The sequence below is a fragment of the Nesoenas mayeri genome (assembly GCF_963082525.1).
Source record: "Nesoenas mayeri genome assembly, chromosome: 1".
In the NCBI taxonomy this organism is placed as follows: Eukaryota; Metazoa; Chordata; class Aves; order Columbiformes; family Columbidae; genus Nesoenas; species Nesoenas mayeri.
The window spans coordinates 185504924-185520288 of record NC_137541.1 but is presented as its reverse complement, the minus strand read 5'-3'; the positions used below and the strand labels follow the sequence as shown (position 1 = coordinate 185520288).

At 46.7% G+C, this 15365-nt stretch overlaps 1 protein-coding gene across 1 annotated transcript in view; it reads right to left on the bottom strand.

The window, feature by feature from the left end:
• Positions 1–14724, bottom strand: part of FOXO1 (forkhead box O1) — a 66325-nt gene extending 51601 nt beyond the window's left edge. Inside the window, 2 exon segments of the mRNA XM_080351738.1 lie at positions 13957–14293; positions 14295–14724. Of these exon segments, the coding sequence (XP_080207864.1) occupies positions 13957–14293; positions 14295–14557 (600 nt within the window). The 5' untranslated portion in view covers positions 14558–14724.
• Between the last annotated feature and the right edge of the window lie 641 nt (positions 14725–15365).

The window sequence follows — 15365 nt, the reverse complement described above, 5'->3', positions numbered from 1 at the left end:
TTTCGGTGCAACAGTTCACCAGCCAAATCAGTTCATGAGAAAATTAGATCTTTAGGACAGGCAGCAAGGGAGGATTTTTACTATATTAGAACAGAAGAATTTACTCTGCCTAGTAATAACTAAAGCATTATCTAATATCATAGCCTGTTCTCAAAGATAGGATATGGCTGAAATACAAACTCCTCGAGATTATAATTTCAGTTCTCTCTAAACCCAAATCCAAACACATGAACCTTACTAACAGATTGGCTAGTCTCCCAAATAATTGCTTCTCAACAAAACATGAGATGGGACATGACATGTCTGATGCTCCACTGTGGTTATGAATTTTTGGTTTCAAATGCCGGCTTGCTCTTTCTCACAGGTAAGACGGACACATGCTGGATATGCTCCTCCCCCGGCCCAGGAGAGCTCCTGGATGAACAAGTCTTGAATATCGGCCCTACAGAACTTATTCCACAGTAACCTTTCCCTCTACACAGCCAGGCTACCTGCATCAGTTTCATTTGTCTACAACTTTTTTTATTATCATTTTTGGTTTGTTTCACAATCCCAACAAGGGTCAACATTAGAACTGTGTTTTCAAAAAAGGTCTTTGCAATGCTTCACTTTGACTCAGATCAGATCAAGCATGCCCTACGCCTTGTGAGTCTCTGCGAAGTTTGGCACTGACCACCCAACAGAGCGATATCAGTGTTGGAGCCACATGTTAAACTGATCACCAAAGCGAGAAATATAAAATGCCTGCTAGAAAAAAACCACTCTGAAATGTTAATTAGTTTTACAGTGAATGCAAACATACTGTTTCAGACCACTGTATGTATTAATATATATTCCCTCTCCTCCCCTACTGCTGAAACAGCAAAGCATGCATGGCAGATGGCATGATTCATCTGAAAATTACTCTAGCAGCACTCTCCCTATTAGCCTCCAAGGAGTAAACTAGGATAAAAATATTCTGAATGTTAACTTAAAACTAGGCAGTTGTCATGAGGAGTCATCAGGTCGGTCTACTTGCTTAGTTCGCAGAATTTTTATTTCAATCAGCAATAAGCACTACGTATGAAGATATCATCCGTTCTACACACCAGGAATTAATACAGAAGCAAAAAGAGAAGCAATTGAGGAACAAAAAAGTTTATTTTCCCACACATAAGTAAAAAAAGTACCAACCAAAGTCAGGCCGAGAGCCACAGCACATCATGTTAACAACAGCACCAGCCATTTCTGGAGAAATGGGATAGATTCAGTTTCTAGAGAGCATGCATCTTAGCTGGGAGAACAACTTCCCACAGGCCCAGCAGCTGAATGTAAATCTGCCCAGGTGATGACATGGTAGGAACCTCAGAAGTCCATCCCCTGCCCCAAGGCATCAGCAGTTAAGTCCAAAACATTTTGCAATAAGCTGCCTGGTGATAACATCCACTGCAGTAGCCACCCCAGCCCCAGTCACCACCCCCCAGCTCACTCACAGGTCCGCAGGACACAAGTAGCCAGCAGACACCCCCAAGGGGGTCAGTCACTGCAGTGAGGGACATCACGCCTCTGCTCGCCCACAGTCCCAGGCAGGGCAGCACTGGCCACCAACCCGCGTGACACGCAGGGCAGGAGACCTTGCCAGGGAAGCGACAAAATAATGTCTGCAGCATATTCAGAATCAAGACTGGATATTGGGATTAATTTCTTCATGGAAAGGGTTGTCAGGCATTGGAACAGGCTGCCCAGGAAAGTGATTGAGTCACCATCCCTGGAGGTGTTAAAAGACGTGTAGATGAGGTTCTTAAGGACACGGTTTAGTGCCGGTGTGAGGTTAATGATTGGACTCTGTGATCTTGAGGGTCTCTTCCAACCAAAATGATTCTGTGATTCTAAGACAGCCTAATCAATCAGCCTCACCCAAAAATGCAACTAGAGCACAGTTGCATCAGTCTCCCTTCTTCACACGAAAGGCTGCAGTCTGCGGTGATGCACAACTTCTTCTAGATAAATCAAAAACCATAGGAAGGAAGGAATTGGGATCCAAGCTGCAAGAAATGCTGAGCACTCAGTCACGAACCTGTTGGACTAGCGCATAATGTCTCCAACTGAAACTCCATCACTCATTTGAGGAAAAAAAAAAAAAAAAAAAACCAAACAAAACACACACTTAAAAGGTGGTTCAGATTATGCTGACAGTACAAAAACTCACCACAGTGCAGGACATTTCCCCAGGACTGACTATTGTAACTTTAATTGCCTGGACTCTGGGCCCCGAGCTAAAAAACTCCTTCCCAAATAAACAGTCGGCAAAAACCAAATCTTTTTTTCTTTGTTTTCTTTTTTTATTTTCTTGGTTCCATCAACAATAATCCTCAGTCAACATAAGCTGAATATTTGATGTGCTTTAATAGCCAGGTTAACCCACCACGAGCTGAAGCCAGTAACACAGTTGCCCTCATCTTTGGGGAGAAGGTGGTGAAACTGTGCTTAATGTCATCTCTTCAAAAAGGCGTTTTCTACATATGTATATGCTACCACGTCAGCCTCATTGCATAACCGGGTTGTGCAATCATTGCAAATTCATTTACATCTTCATTTTTGCTCTAGTGCTCCAGAAGGGGGAAAGAGTGATCACTGTTAAAGGACAGGGTGGACTTTGCAGAACTCGTCCCCTTGGCCACAGGAGGATGGTCTGAAGAGGGGTCAGAGTTTGTGGGAGCACGCCAGGACTCCCTCACTAACGCCACTACTGCTCACCCCAAGCAGATGTTGGGAGCAAAGTCTTAGAAACCTCAAAGCAAAGGGTGACTTCATAGCATCAGGGAATGACTAGTGTTGGCTTGGACCGCAAGCAGAGATTATGGTTTCTCCTTTTAATACTTATTACTATGTCATTGCCATGGAACTGTACAGAAGAAATAGGCAAGAGTGCAGTATCATGTTTTCATAAACTGAACAAACTGGATTATCCAAGAGCAACGCAAGTTTCCTAACAAGCACAAAAAAGTCTCCTTCAACATAGCATCTCTTTATTTTCCCAAAATTAGTTGCAACAGGCTACATTTTTAAAATGCTGCTTTAAACTCCCGTCCTCATTTTTATTTCAAGAAGGCATATACTAGATTTACTGCCTTTGTGGATAAGGGCACAACACACCAGCAGCACCAGTAACCAGACCCAAGAACAGTGTTAACACTCTGCTAGCTGGAATATACACTCACACAATGTTAGGAGAGACACTCAGGTCTTTCAGCAAAGGCAAACCCTCAACCATAAAGAGCAGAGACCACAGTTTTATTCAAAGGCTGTGTATATTCATCAAGGAAGGAGGGGAAATAAGATAAAATTTATCATCCATCTTGAGCTGAAAGAGAAGGCTCCTGGTTCAGCTGTCCCCTTCATTCTCTGAGGTTTCTGAGCATCATGACACCTGTGTTTAAAACAGCAAAATGCCTTCCAGCACTGCACTGATGCCATCCAAAGGATGGCAAGGCCAAGATCCTGTAACAATGAAGCTGCTCTGAGTTACACATGCAGTCACACTCAGGGCTTTCACATCGAAAAAAAAATTTACACCTTTTTTTTGGTATTGCTCACTTCACTATAGATTTCTAACCAAGATCTAAATATATCTAGTTAGATAAAAATATGTAGGTATTTTTATTTATGTTTGAATTATATAATACAATTTGATCAGATCACATGTGAGGCTGTATCCTCACCCTGAATTTCAAATAGCTTCTGGTTTGATCTGCAGCTCTGGCAGCTGAGCAGAGCTCAGCTCCAAGAGGCAGGGCTGAAGTAGGACAATCATAGCAGTGCAGTGGTGACAGGCAAACAGTGACTGCAGACACCTGAACCAGATTAACTCTGACAAATTAACCTTCCTCAACATCACCACAAAGCTCATTTAAAAAAAAAAAAAAAAGTGTAGTAATACTAATGGATCTAGACAATAAACATTTATCTTGGAACAACACGTCCATCATGAATCTTTCACTTTGGCACAAGTGTTGCTTTCCTCACCTGAACCTCTGGAGACACTGAAAGACCTTCCTGAGGAGCAAAGGCAGCAGCACAGTATCCTCCAGAGAGCCCAAGGGATGTACCTTAACTGCTTCAAGTAGTGAGGAACCTGTGTGGTGAATCACTACGAACTTCTCCCTGTAACTACTCAGAGGAAAAGCAATTCCTCTCCTTGACCTCCTCTTTACACCTGAGCAGCAAACAGAGGGGTGCCCACACACAGCCCCAGCGTTTCGGCAGGACCCCGTCTATGGGCTCAGCTCGGCACAAAGCAGCCGCCGGGTCACAGCTCCAAATGGGAACCTTCTTTCTGGGAGAGGGAGTGGTGGGGGTTGCAAACCATTACGTTTAATTTCAAGGTTCGCATTTGAACAGAATATTTTTGGAAAGAGAAATCAACACGTTAACAGCAAGCGGGAGCACAGAGCACATAATCCTTTCACATCCTGACAGGGGAGAACTGCGGAGGCCTGCTATGAAGCATCTCTGAATAACACCATCTTCATTTTTTGAATACCTAATTAAGAGTTTCTATATATTGCAAAGCATCGCTATAAGATATAATTTAGTTGGCAAACACTAAAGATCTCTCAGTCTGTAAGTATGCTTTTGGCAATCAAAATTTAAATCTGTACATATATCTACAATATATACGGCTGAGGTATATTTTTTTTTATAATTCTAACAGTTACATTCAAATTAGCAGATTAACTCCAATCAGTTTTAAGCAAATGCAAGCTACAAGCAAATCAACCTCCACCACAACAGTTTATTTTTGGATTGTTAGTATCCTTACTCCTGTTAGCGGCTTCAAAAACATTTAACATATATTAAAAAGCAGCAGACAAAGTGAAACAAGTTTTGTCTAAATCTTAAAAAGACTACAGATCCCAGAACTTAACACCAACTCAGACTTGAAACTCACATATGCCAAAAAAACATTAGCAATTGTGCTAATTCCCACTGTGGGAACTAAAAAGCAGCTTCATAAAACACAACGGGCTTTAATTTCAGTCGCCAAATTTTAATTAATTTCCATCCAGGCAAACATTAAGCATTTCTGCTGATCTTGCAGGATGTAAGCTCATTTGCACAATAAATGCGGTCTAACAAGTCACCACATTTATAGCAAGTTGCTTCAGCGTTATCTAACTGCATAGTTTGAAAAGTCAGTGATGGGTAAGTGAAACTACACCCACGTCACAGTTTCTGGAGTTAAGCATAAGAAAACTGCAGAAGTTGCTACCTTTTCACTGCAATGGAGACTACCAACAATATCTGGACATTAGAGTCCGTATTCTGAACCATGTGTATAGCCCTTATTCAGGAAGGGGAAAAAAGTATGCACTGTGGCACTTTGACTTTCTCCCACAAAATGAATGTCTGTATTCCAAAGCTGCAGAGCTCCCCTTCCCAAAAAACAGTAGCAAAATCAAAGACCCTCTGCTGCCCACTCACGGTAACTGCCAAAAAGAAAAGAAAAATGTTAAAAGGAAAGGAGGAAAGAAAAAAAAAGGGAAGAAAACAAAATTTTTTTTTTCTTTTTTAATTTAAACAAATCAGCATATAAACAAAACATCCATAAGTTCTGCCTGGGCCGGGAGGCACCTGTCACTGCAGCATTAAAGCAGAGACCATCAGCAAGAACAGGGATTCCCCAGAAGGTGGACCTGCCAGCAGAAAGGGCAGCCAGGGACACAGGTCACACGTAGTGAGCAGCTGTCCATTTACACATGGCCAGCTCCAGCCCGGACATCTCAGACCTGCTGCGGGTGAACAGCAACGGTGTGGGGCCCTCCCGTATCCAGCATTTCTGCTCACTCGCTGTCCTCCTGCTCTGCAACATGGACAGCGGAGCGAGAGAGCGGTGCCTCGTCAGCCTCCCAGCCCTCTGCATCTCCTGCCTTCATGAACCTTCAGCTCTCCCCAAAACTACGGTTTCCATGGAGAGCAGAGGCTTGCTTACAAGTATAACTCCTTCATATATGCGCACCACTCATTTCATTAAAAAAAAAAAAAAAAAGTTTTTAATTTCCTGATTTCTCATTTTCAGAGGGAAACACCAACATGCAAGAAGCAGAGAGAAGCCCGCATCATCATTTCCCATCCTGGTGCAGGAGAAGCATGGAGGCCTGGCATGAAGTGGCCCCTTAACGATCGTTATTAAAAAAAAGCTAATTAAATAAGAGCTCTTACATATTACAAAGCACAGCTAGGAGATATAATTTAGTTGGCAAATACTACGGGCTAAGGGCATCTCTGCTTGCAAGCACTTTTTTGGCAATCAGTCCAAATTTAAATCTGCATATGTACTGTTTTAAAGACTATATCCCACACATACACATTATGTTCTGTCAAGTACACATGTGCCAAGCTCCAGAATTTACACCTCTTAGACCTAAGCAACAAAAACAGCCTAGACAAAATGAAAAGGGAGCCCCACATGCTCACACCAACACGGGCCTGGGCTGCAGTTAGGATACCAGCAAAGCGCTTGGGGAAACAGGCTGCTTAGAAATGCAATCACAGCCACCCTTGACACCCTGGCTTGGAGTGGCAATGGGACTGAACATACTTCCAGCTGCACGGATTCCTAGCATTCCCAAAAATTAAGTTTCTAAGACTAGAACAAGAGAAGACTTGTACCTTTAAGTTTAATTAACTCTAGAATAAGACGTATTTTCAAACAGAACTGTAACACCATTGATACTGTGCAGTAATGTAAGATGCCTTTAACAACAGCAAGTTGTCTGAGCAAACCAAGTGCTGCTCTATGCTCCTCCAGCAAATTTCTAAGCTCTGTCTGATGCCACAGCTGTCAGAGTCCTGAGAGACTTTCAGCAGCTACATTTTTAAACCAAGCCACTGCTGGTCCCATGTACCACAAAGCAAAGCACTGCTAAACCGCTACCATTTACTACCAAAGTGCTTCAAAACTAAATACATTTGCCTCCTTTGGTATTATTTAAGTGATCTGGTAAAGATCAGTATCCACTATTAAAATCTAGCACAAGGCCTAACGAAGTTCTTAGCAGATAAACATCGATCCAGTAAAAGTGGTTGACTTCATTCTTTTTATTCTTCCATCTCTTCCATTAGGAGCACAGATCTACCAAGAAACCTCATGGTACAGCTGCTGCACAGACAACTTAAAGATCATATCACTAACTACAGTACAGGAATCAAGCAGCTTTGTTTAATGAACACACTTAGTAAGTTTTATTATTTAGAAATAATGCTTAGATGCAAATAACACTTGTCCTCACAGATCAATTTAATTCATGCTGAAGCTCTCTATGGAGCAGCAGAGATGCTGTTCTTCAAAATGTGACTCTTCCCAGAGCACTTCATCTATTTCTGAAGTGCAGCCTATCATCAAAAAGAGCAGTGTTTCCCCAATATTTACAACTCACTTTGGCACCCCAGACTTACAAAATGCTACAAAACTCAATAAAATATTAGTATGTATTATAAAATGCTTAACTACAACTAGCTGCATCACTGAATTTCAAGTTCCTTCTTCATATAAGTTGACAATAAAGTCAATAAAACCATCTTTTACATATTTTTAAAGAAGAAAATGAACTATTTACCAGGTGTTTTCACAGAATCACAGAATGTTAGGGACTGGAAGGGACCTCAAAAGATCATCTAGTCCAATCCCCCGCCTCGTGACACTCACTCTTTACGTATTTATAAACATTAATGAGGTCACCCCTCAGTCTCCTCTTCTCCAAGCTAAAGAGCCCCAGCTCCCTCAGCCTTTCCTCATAAGGGAGATGCTCCACTCCCTTCATCATCTTTGTTGCCCTGCGCTGGACTCTCTCCAGCAGTTCCCTGTCCTTCTGGAACTGAGGGGCCCAGAACTGGACACAATATTCCAGATGTGGTCTCACCGGGGCAGAGGAGAGGGGAAGGAGGACCTCTCTCGACCTACTAACCACCCCGCTTCTAATACACCCCAGGATGCCATTGGCCTTCTTGGCCACAGGGGCACAGGGCTGGCTCATGGTCATCCTGCTGTCCACCAGGACCCCCAGGACATATTACTTCAGTATATATTACTCCAGTATTCATTACTCCAGGTTATAAAATCATTCCCATTAGAAATACTTGTTTCATACACTCAATTTCTCTAAAAACAGAAGGGGCTGAAAGTTGAATTTCTGTGGCCACAGTCCTACGCATTTCATAAATCTGCAGCTGCAATATGTACCAGCATTTTTGTTCCAAAAGCCAAGCACTAATTTCACAAAATATTCACCAGTTGTGTAAACAGAGGAGCATATATTTAGGTATATTTTGTGCTTTGGAAACTGAAAAAAAGTCTGAACAGACATCTCAAGAGTATATCATTTCCGGAGTCTTATAAGAACCTAAACCATAAAAAAATTGCCTTTTTAATGTTGATTGTTGTATTAAAACAAAAAAAGAGACAAAAAAACAAACAAACAAACAAAAAACCACACCTCGCATACCTTACTTAAACATCTTTACCCCCTTGTACCATACTGCTTCTCCTTTCCATCCCAGGCAGCAAAAGCCCCAGTTCCCTAAATCACCAACTTCATTGACAACTTGTGTAAGTGATATGAAAATAATTATACTAAGGAAGTAGCTGAGCATATCGTAAGGAATATGGTGGCAAAGAGATCAGCTACCTCATTTCTGTATTGAAGTTCTTTAAAGTCAGATACTTCAGGAAAAATTAGTTAATTATGTCGGTACACGAAGCCACCCAGGCATTTTGGTTTGGTATTTAATCTTACCTATAATCATACAAGTAACTGAACATATATCACAGCAAATATAAAGTAGGCAGAGAAAACGAAGAGTATTTGCAACACATAATTCAAGGCACTGACGGGAAGCTCAAACCACCCATGAACACTGGAAGACATTGCACCAAACAGCGCAGGATGCTGGCAGCAGGCGCATCTTGAGCATCCCGGCTGCTGAGAAGCACCTCAGTCCCTCCTGCCCCATGTGGGATGGGGCAAGGGAAGCTCACACACTGCCCCAAAAACAGCAACACACAGTTTTGAGGTCAGAATGGGCTTTTTTAATTCAAGGAAGGGCTGAAGTCAAAAGGGCAAAGATAAAAGGAGAAATGGAATCAAGTTGAAAAGGAACAAATAGTTAAGGACCAGCATTGCGATACAACTTCATCACGAGTTACTGGGGCACAGGCGAGGAGAGCACCTTGCACCTGCGGAGATTAAGCTGAGCTTTAATACCTGAAGTTTCTCACTTACTAAGCAAAATGCAAGCTGGTGACTCACAGACAAACGAAGGCTGTTACAAAGGACTTTTTAGTGGCAGTGAGCATGCATGCAAGCCACTAAACAGCAAAACTTGGAATGGGGTGGGCAGAGGCTGGAACTTGTCTGGCTGTTCCTCCAATTGTGCCTCTGTCAAGATCAGGTATCGCGGCAGAGCAGATCCAACTGCAGCTTCCAGCTGTTGAGGCTATTATTAGTACCATATCTAAAGAGGTATGACTATAATCCCATTTACCTTGGCAGAATCCAGAAACAGAAAACCAAACACTTACATATGCATGTGTGTACACTGTATGTATGTATAATACAATGCGTGATGCTAGGAGCATCTAAAGGGACAGAGGTAAATGCCTTACAGGTATGTAACCAGCATTGAGGGAATACACAGCAATTCTTCAAGGCAATCTTCAATTACAGTGGCATTTTCACATAGAAAAAGGAATACGTAATAAAAAACTCATTTCACTTTAAATATATAAATTTCCACAATTTAAATTGTTCACCGATCTAGTATCAAAAGGCTCGAACAACTACTGTGAAGATTACTCTTGATTTCCCAGGGTCTTTCAAACACTTCATACCATGTGTGGCTTTTGAATCAAATACACTGCAACTCAGTATTTATTTCGCCTGGAGAGCAATTCACTATAGAATAGAGCCACAGGCACAGAGTATTCCTCTAGTAAGGCGACCCAAAGCATCTGTCTCATGTCTCACACCTGTTTTGTCCTTAAGCTTTCAGGCTTACATCCATTCATCATTCTGCAGCTAGACATCATTTATTCTCATTCCTTCACCAACAGCAACAAATAAATTTAGGTGATCAAGTTTCCTTGGGACTAGAAGTCAAGGAGGTGTAAATACGCATGCAACCTTAATACCTGCAACTGTGAAAAATAAACAACACATCCACCTTGAGATGAGTGCCACCAAAACACTGAGTTTTGTGTTTCGGAAAAATTACAGGGTTTGATTTGAACCAGTGTTCAAAAGCATGCTCAGAGGACAAGACCATTCAAGGAAGCTTAGCTGAGATAGCTCCTTTATGATAAATCTCAACAATCCAGCCATAAAGCAAAAACATCATGAAATATGCACACCCCAAAAACATTTCATATTTTATAAATGATGATTAGCCATAAAGCTATCAGATTTGAGTAGAGGAAGAGTTATGTACAGCTGAATGAAGCTCATGGAAGACTGTCTTAGACCCTGTCTCCCACTAGCACAGGTGAGGGAAAACATTGCTTTCACCTTACTACTGGGAGAAAAGTTTTCCATGCAACTTTCGCAACAATTTCTTTGTTATCTCTGAAACAGATCTTGTTCTTGATTCAGCTTTCTCTGAGCAATGCTGGTCGCTATTGACACTCGTTCACAATCAGTAATACAGCAGGTTTGGCAAAGCGCATCTCAAGTGTTTCATTCAAGGTAGCCACCACATGGGGGTCATGTAGACTTTGCTCCCCTAGAGTTTAAGGGGGAGGTGGTGTGTTTATAAAGCAGAGTTTGTGTTAAGAAAGCCTGGAATAAAATACTTTGTATGTACAACTGAGAATGATTTTACCTACTTTAATAAGTTTCTATTAATAATTTTATGTTACTGCCTTCAGCTTCTGTTCTTATTTTTAAAGCCATTTTTATTTGAATGTTTTTATTTGGAAGAACGGCCATGCTGCTTTGAGCTCCCAACAGATAACACTGACACTGCTGAACTTCTTTATTCAGCATAAAATGAGAGGGCAGTTCAGCATCAGATATTAAATCAGGGCAGTACATATTCACAGGTAATAGAGCCCTCATCTTCTGGTGAGAAACACAGCCTTGCCCCTGTGCAGAAAATGCACATTCATTTCGATTTCTTTTGCGTTTTGTTGTTGCGTATAATTTGAAAGGTGCCCTATTGCACTTAAAATATGCAAACTCCAACAAGATGAACTGTCTTCAAACTTTATTTAAGGAGGAGTGGAGAGGGAGAACCCATCCTCTCTTTCTCAGACTGTGAAACACCCGCACAAAACGTACCGCGGGCCCTAAGTCAGTGTCAGGCCATAGGGCGAACCCGCGCTCCCTCTGTCAGCAGAAAAGTCTGCCGCTCATCCGTGCTCATGGCTCACCCGTGCCCATAGCCGGAGCGATGCTCCTCCTCTGCCGGGCCCCTGCATGACTCAGGCTTCGCTCCCAGCCCTGCGCCCACACCTACTGCGGGTCCCCGGCCCCCCGAGCACCAGCAAACCAAGAGCACCCAAGCCGAAAAACAAAAATAATCCTTACTCAGGTTGAGCTGTGGATAAATGGTGATAAACGAGGCAAACGGGCTGCACGTCTCAGCCAAATCAGCTAGAGCATTAATGCCCAGTGGCTGCCAGCAACTAAACTTGAAAATGTGTTCAAGCAACGTTGCAGGTACCCGGCTAAAGCGGTAAAACCTGCAAGTGTGTAACTTTCTGAGCAGCCTGGCAGGGGCTGAGCCAAAGGAAGGGATTAGGGCAACATGTGTCCAATGCAGAACACAGTAACTATTTAATCAGGGTAGCAGAGTACATGTGTATTTACTTGCCAGCAGTGGCAGGGTAAGTACTGCACCCCACCAGAGGGTACCACAGCCAAAAAACATACTGCTCTCCCTGTCATAGCGAAGGTATGGAAGGCATAGGAAGGGCTCGATCTATCAGAAAGAGGAATATAAGACTTCTTATTTACTGAAACACCACAGGAAGAGCAGCAGAAATAAGAAACAATAAGTTACACAGCTAGCAGTTTCTTATTTGCTCGCTTGAATCTGGGAGTTCTTTGATTTTATTTTGGTTTGTTTAGTTTTTAATTCTCTTCTACTTATTCTGAAAAAGCACTTGATGTATTTTGCATTTCTCCAGGAGATTAAATTACAACTGGGGAGAGAGGAGAGGAAAGAAAAAATAAAAAAAGGTATTTTTTAAAAGGTATTTTTAAGTGACAAGGTATCTTATGTAAAAGTTGTCCACTATCAGTCATTTTTTAGCCAATCACATCAACAGAAACTAGCAAATTACTTCTAAAAGCCTTAAAAGCCTTCAGCTAAAAACGAGTTTAAGATTAATCCACATTTCCTTAGCAGGATGCTGCTTGCCTCTAATTAATATATATATACATATATATATATAAACTTACAAAAATCTGATGTGACAAACATTCCTAGCTATGCAATTAAAAATACATAAACAGAGGATGAGAGTTGAAATTTTTTTTTAAGGCAAATATTACAGATACTAGAAAGTGAAGTAAAAGTGGAAAACAAACAGTTCTGCTACAGCACTGCAGTTTGGTTGGCCCTGCCTGGACCTAAGTCGGGAACATAGCAGGATGCGCTGATACCATGCTAGGTGCGTGCACCTCGCACATTTACTGGCATCATTTAATCCCTCGCAGGGTGGAGGAGGCTCTGCCTTTACATAGACAGCTAAAGCTTATTCTGACAACACCGTCACGCAACAGTGCCACGAAACTATGTGCTCTGACTCTGCCGCACTCAGGGGCACAGGTGGGTGACACATTCTCAAGGGAGGTCTCAGAGGAAGAGGATTTGTTCACAGCAGCATTAAGCGTCACCCACAGCTGGAGGGGACGACAGTCCCAGCGCAGCCACTGTCACGAGGGCTAGCGTGGCCACACAGCCCCAAGCGAAGTGACGCCAGGCTCAGGGCCACCCGAGGTGCCTACGGGTCCCCCCGGGACCTGGTGAGCGGGGGGTGGGGAACCGCGGTCAAGACAGTGCTCTGGTCCCTGGCCTTACAGACTGGCTTTGAGCAGCACTGGCCGCTCAGCTCCAGCCTGCACAGAGCTGAGCACAAATCCCTGTCACCAACAGGTTACTGCTACGGCTACAGAGACCGCACTGCAGGAGGAAACTCTGTCCCACTATTTAACAGGAGAAAAAACTCTCCCTCAACCAAGTTTAACAGAGCCATCAAGACAAATACGGCCGCTTACTCATTAAACACACGGTATTTTTGCAACCCTTGTCCTGCCTCCGCTCTTTCCCCATCCCTGTTTGCTTCTGTCCCCTCTTAGCCGCCCGACGGCAAACGCTGCCGCGCCGGGACGGCTAGCGGCACGGCACCCCCCCCCTGCTCCGGGCCGGGCAGCCCCAGGGGACGCGGCAGTGTCTCCGCAGCGCCCGACGGCCACCCCCACGACACGGGTGTCGAACCCCAGCCCTGGCCAATCGCCCCAGTGCAGCCGGAGGCGGCGGCGCACTCGCCAGGTTTGCCCGCGGACGGCGCCGTGACACGGCATGAACTTTTGCTTTCGGCGGGGCAGGGCGGGGAGTGGGGGGGAGGCGGAGAGAGGCAAGCGGGGGGGGGCGGCCCCAGTCCCTCCTGCGCCCCGCGGGGAGAGAGCGAAAATGCTTTTTCGCCTTCGGATCACTCCCTTAGGAAGGCTAAGGAAAGAAAAAAAAAAAAAAAGTAAAATTTTAAGGGAAAGAAAGAGACATTGAACCGGAGCGCTGCAAACTCCGCGGCGGGTAGCGAGAAGCCCAGGGGGGGGCGGCGTGACCTGCCGTTCGCAGCGCCGCGGCTCCGTGCCCGGGCGGCAGCGTGTGCAGCGCCGAACACGGCGCCCGGAGCTCCGCGACGGAGATTCCCGGGACCCCCTTCCGACGGGGAATCGCCCGCCGCCCGCCCCTCACCTTCCAGCCAGCGGAGCTGTTGCTGTCGCCTTTATCCTTGAAGTAGGGGACACTCTTGACCATCCACTCATAGATCTGGGAGAGGGTGAGCCTCTTCTCGGGGGAGCTCTCGATGGCCTTGGTGATGAGGTCCGCGTAGGACAGGTTGCCCCAGGCGTTACGGCGCGATGAGCTGCTTTTGCGGGGCTGCCCGGCCACGGGGCCCGGCGACAGACCGGCCACGGGAGGCGGCACTGGCGGCACCGGCGGCGGCCCCGGCGGGTGGAGGCGGCAGCCGGCCTCGGGCGCCGAGAAGTCCCCACACCGGCAAGCGGTCGCCTCCGGGGGGGCGGCGGCGGGGGGGCAGCGGCGCGAAGTCCTCGCTCTCCTCTAGCAGGCTGAGGTTGCTGATGAAGTCGGCGCTGAGCCCTCCCGAGGCGGCAGCCCCGGCCGCGGCCCCGGCCGCCCCGTCGGGCTGCCCGCCGCACGACGGCGCCGGGCTGGAGGTGGCCGAGCTGGGGGGATTGAACTCCGGCCGCGGCAGGGGCCAGGTGCAGGAGCGGGGCCGCGGCAGCGGCTCGAAGTCGGGGTCGATGTCCACCAGCTGCGGTGCCTCGGCCATGGTGGGGCCGGGGCGGGAGCGCGGCGGCAGCGGCTGCAGCAGCGGGGCGGCTGGACTCAGCGCCGCCGCCCCATGCAGGCTCCGAGCGCGGACGGGCGCAGCCCCGACGGCGCGGCCGCCAACTCGCCTCGCGGCTCCGGCCCAGCCGCCCAGCCCCTGTCCGGTTCCCGGCTCCCTGCCCTCCGCGGCGGCAGCAACAGCAGCGACACGGCCGCCCGGCGCGCACCGACTGGAGCGACCGCCCCACGCGGGCCCGCCTCCAGCCTTCCTCCTCCTCCTCCTCCTCCCGGGGGGGAGGGACGGCCAGCGCCGCGCCAATGGCAGCGCCGCTCCGCCCGCCCGCCTCCCGCCGCGGGGCCGGTTTGGCAGGAGGGTGCCGGTCCCCCCGTGCTGTTACTGGGTGGTTTTTGTTTTCCGGCGGCGGAGGTGGGTGAGAAGCGGCGGGCAGCCCGCAGTACCCCCCGCAGCCCCGGGCTCGGCGCCGACGAGGGGCTGCGCGGGTGGTGCCGGAGCTCACTTGCCCCGCCGGGGAGGGAGTGCCCTTCGGCCGCGGGCTGCGAAAGAAATAACAACTCTGCTCGCACGGCGAGCTGCGGGGGATCGCCACGGAAAGTGCCCCCGCAAGTGTTTCTGCCTTGGTTGCTGCCGGCAGGGTACTGCCGCTCGCACTGACGGCCGCGGTGATCGTCGCTCCTGGGGACCGGCGGGGGCAGCGGCGCGGCTGGGGTTGCACGGGGGGTCCGGGCGGCTCCCCGCTCCCAGCAGCAGCCCAGCGGCGGTGGCTTCGTGCGGAGTGCTGCTGCCGCCC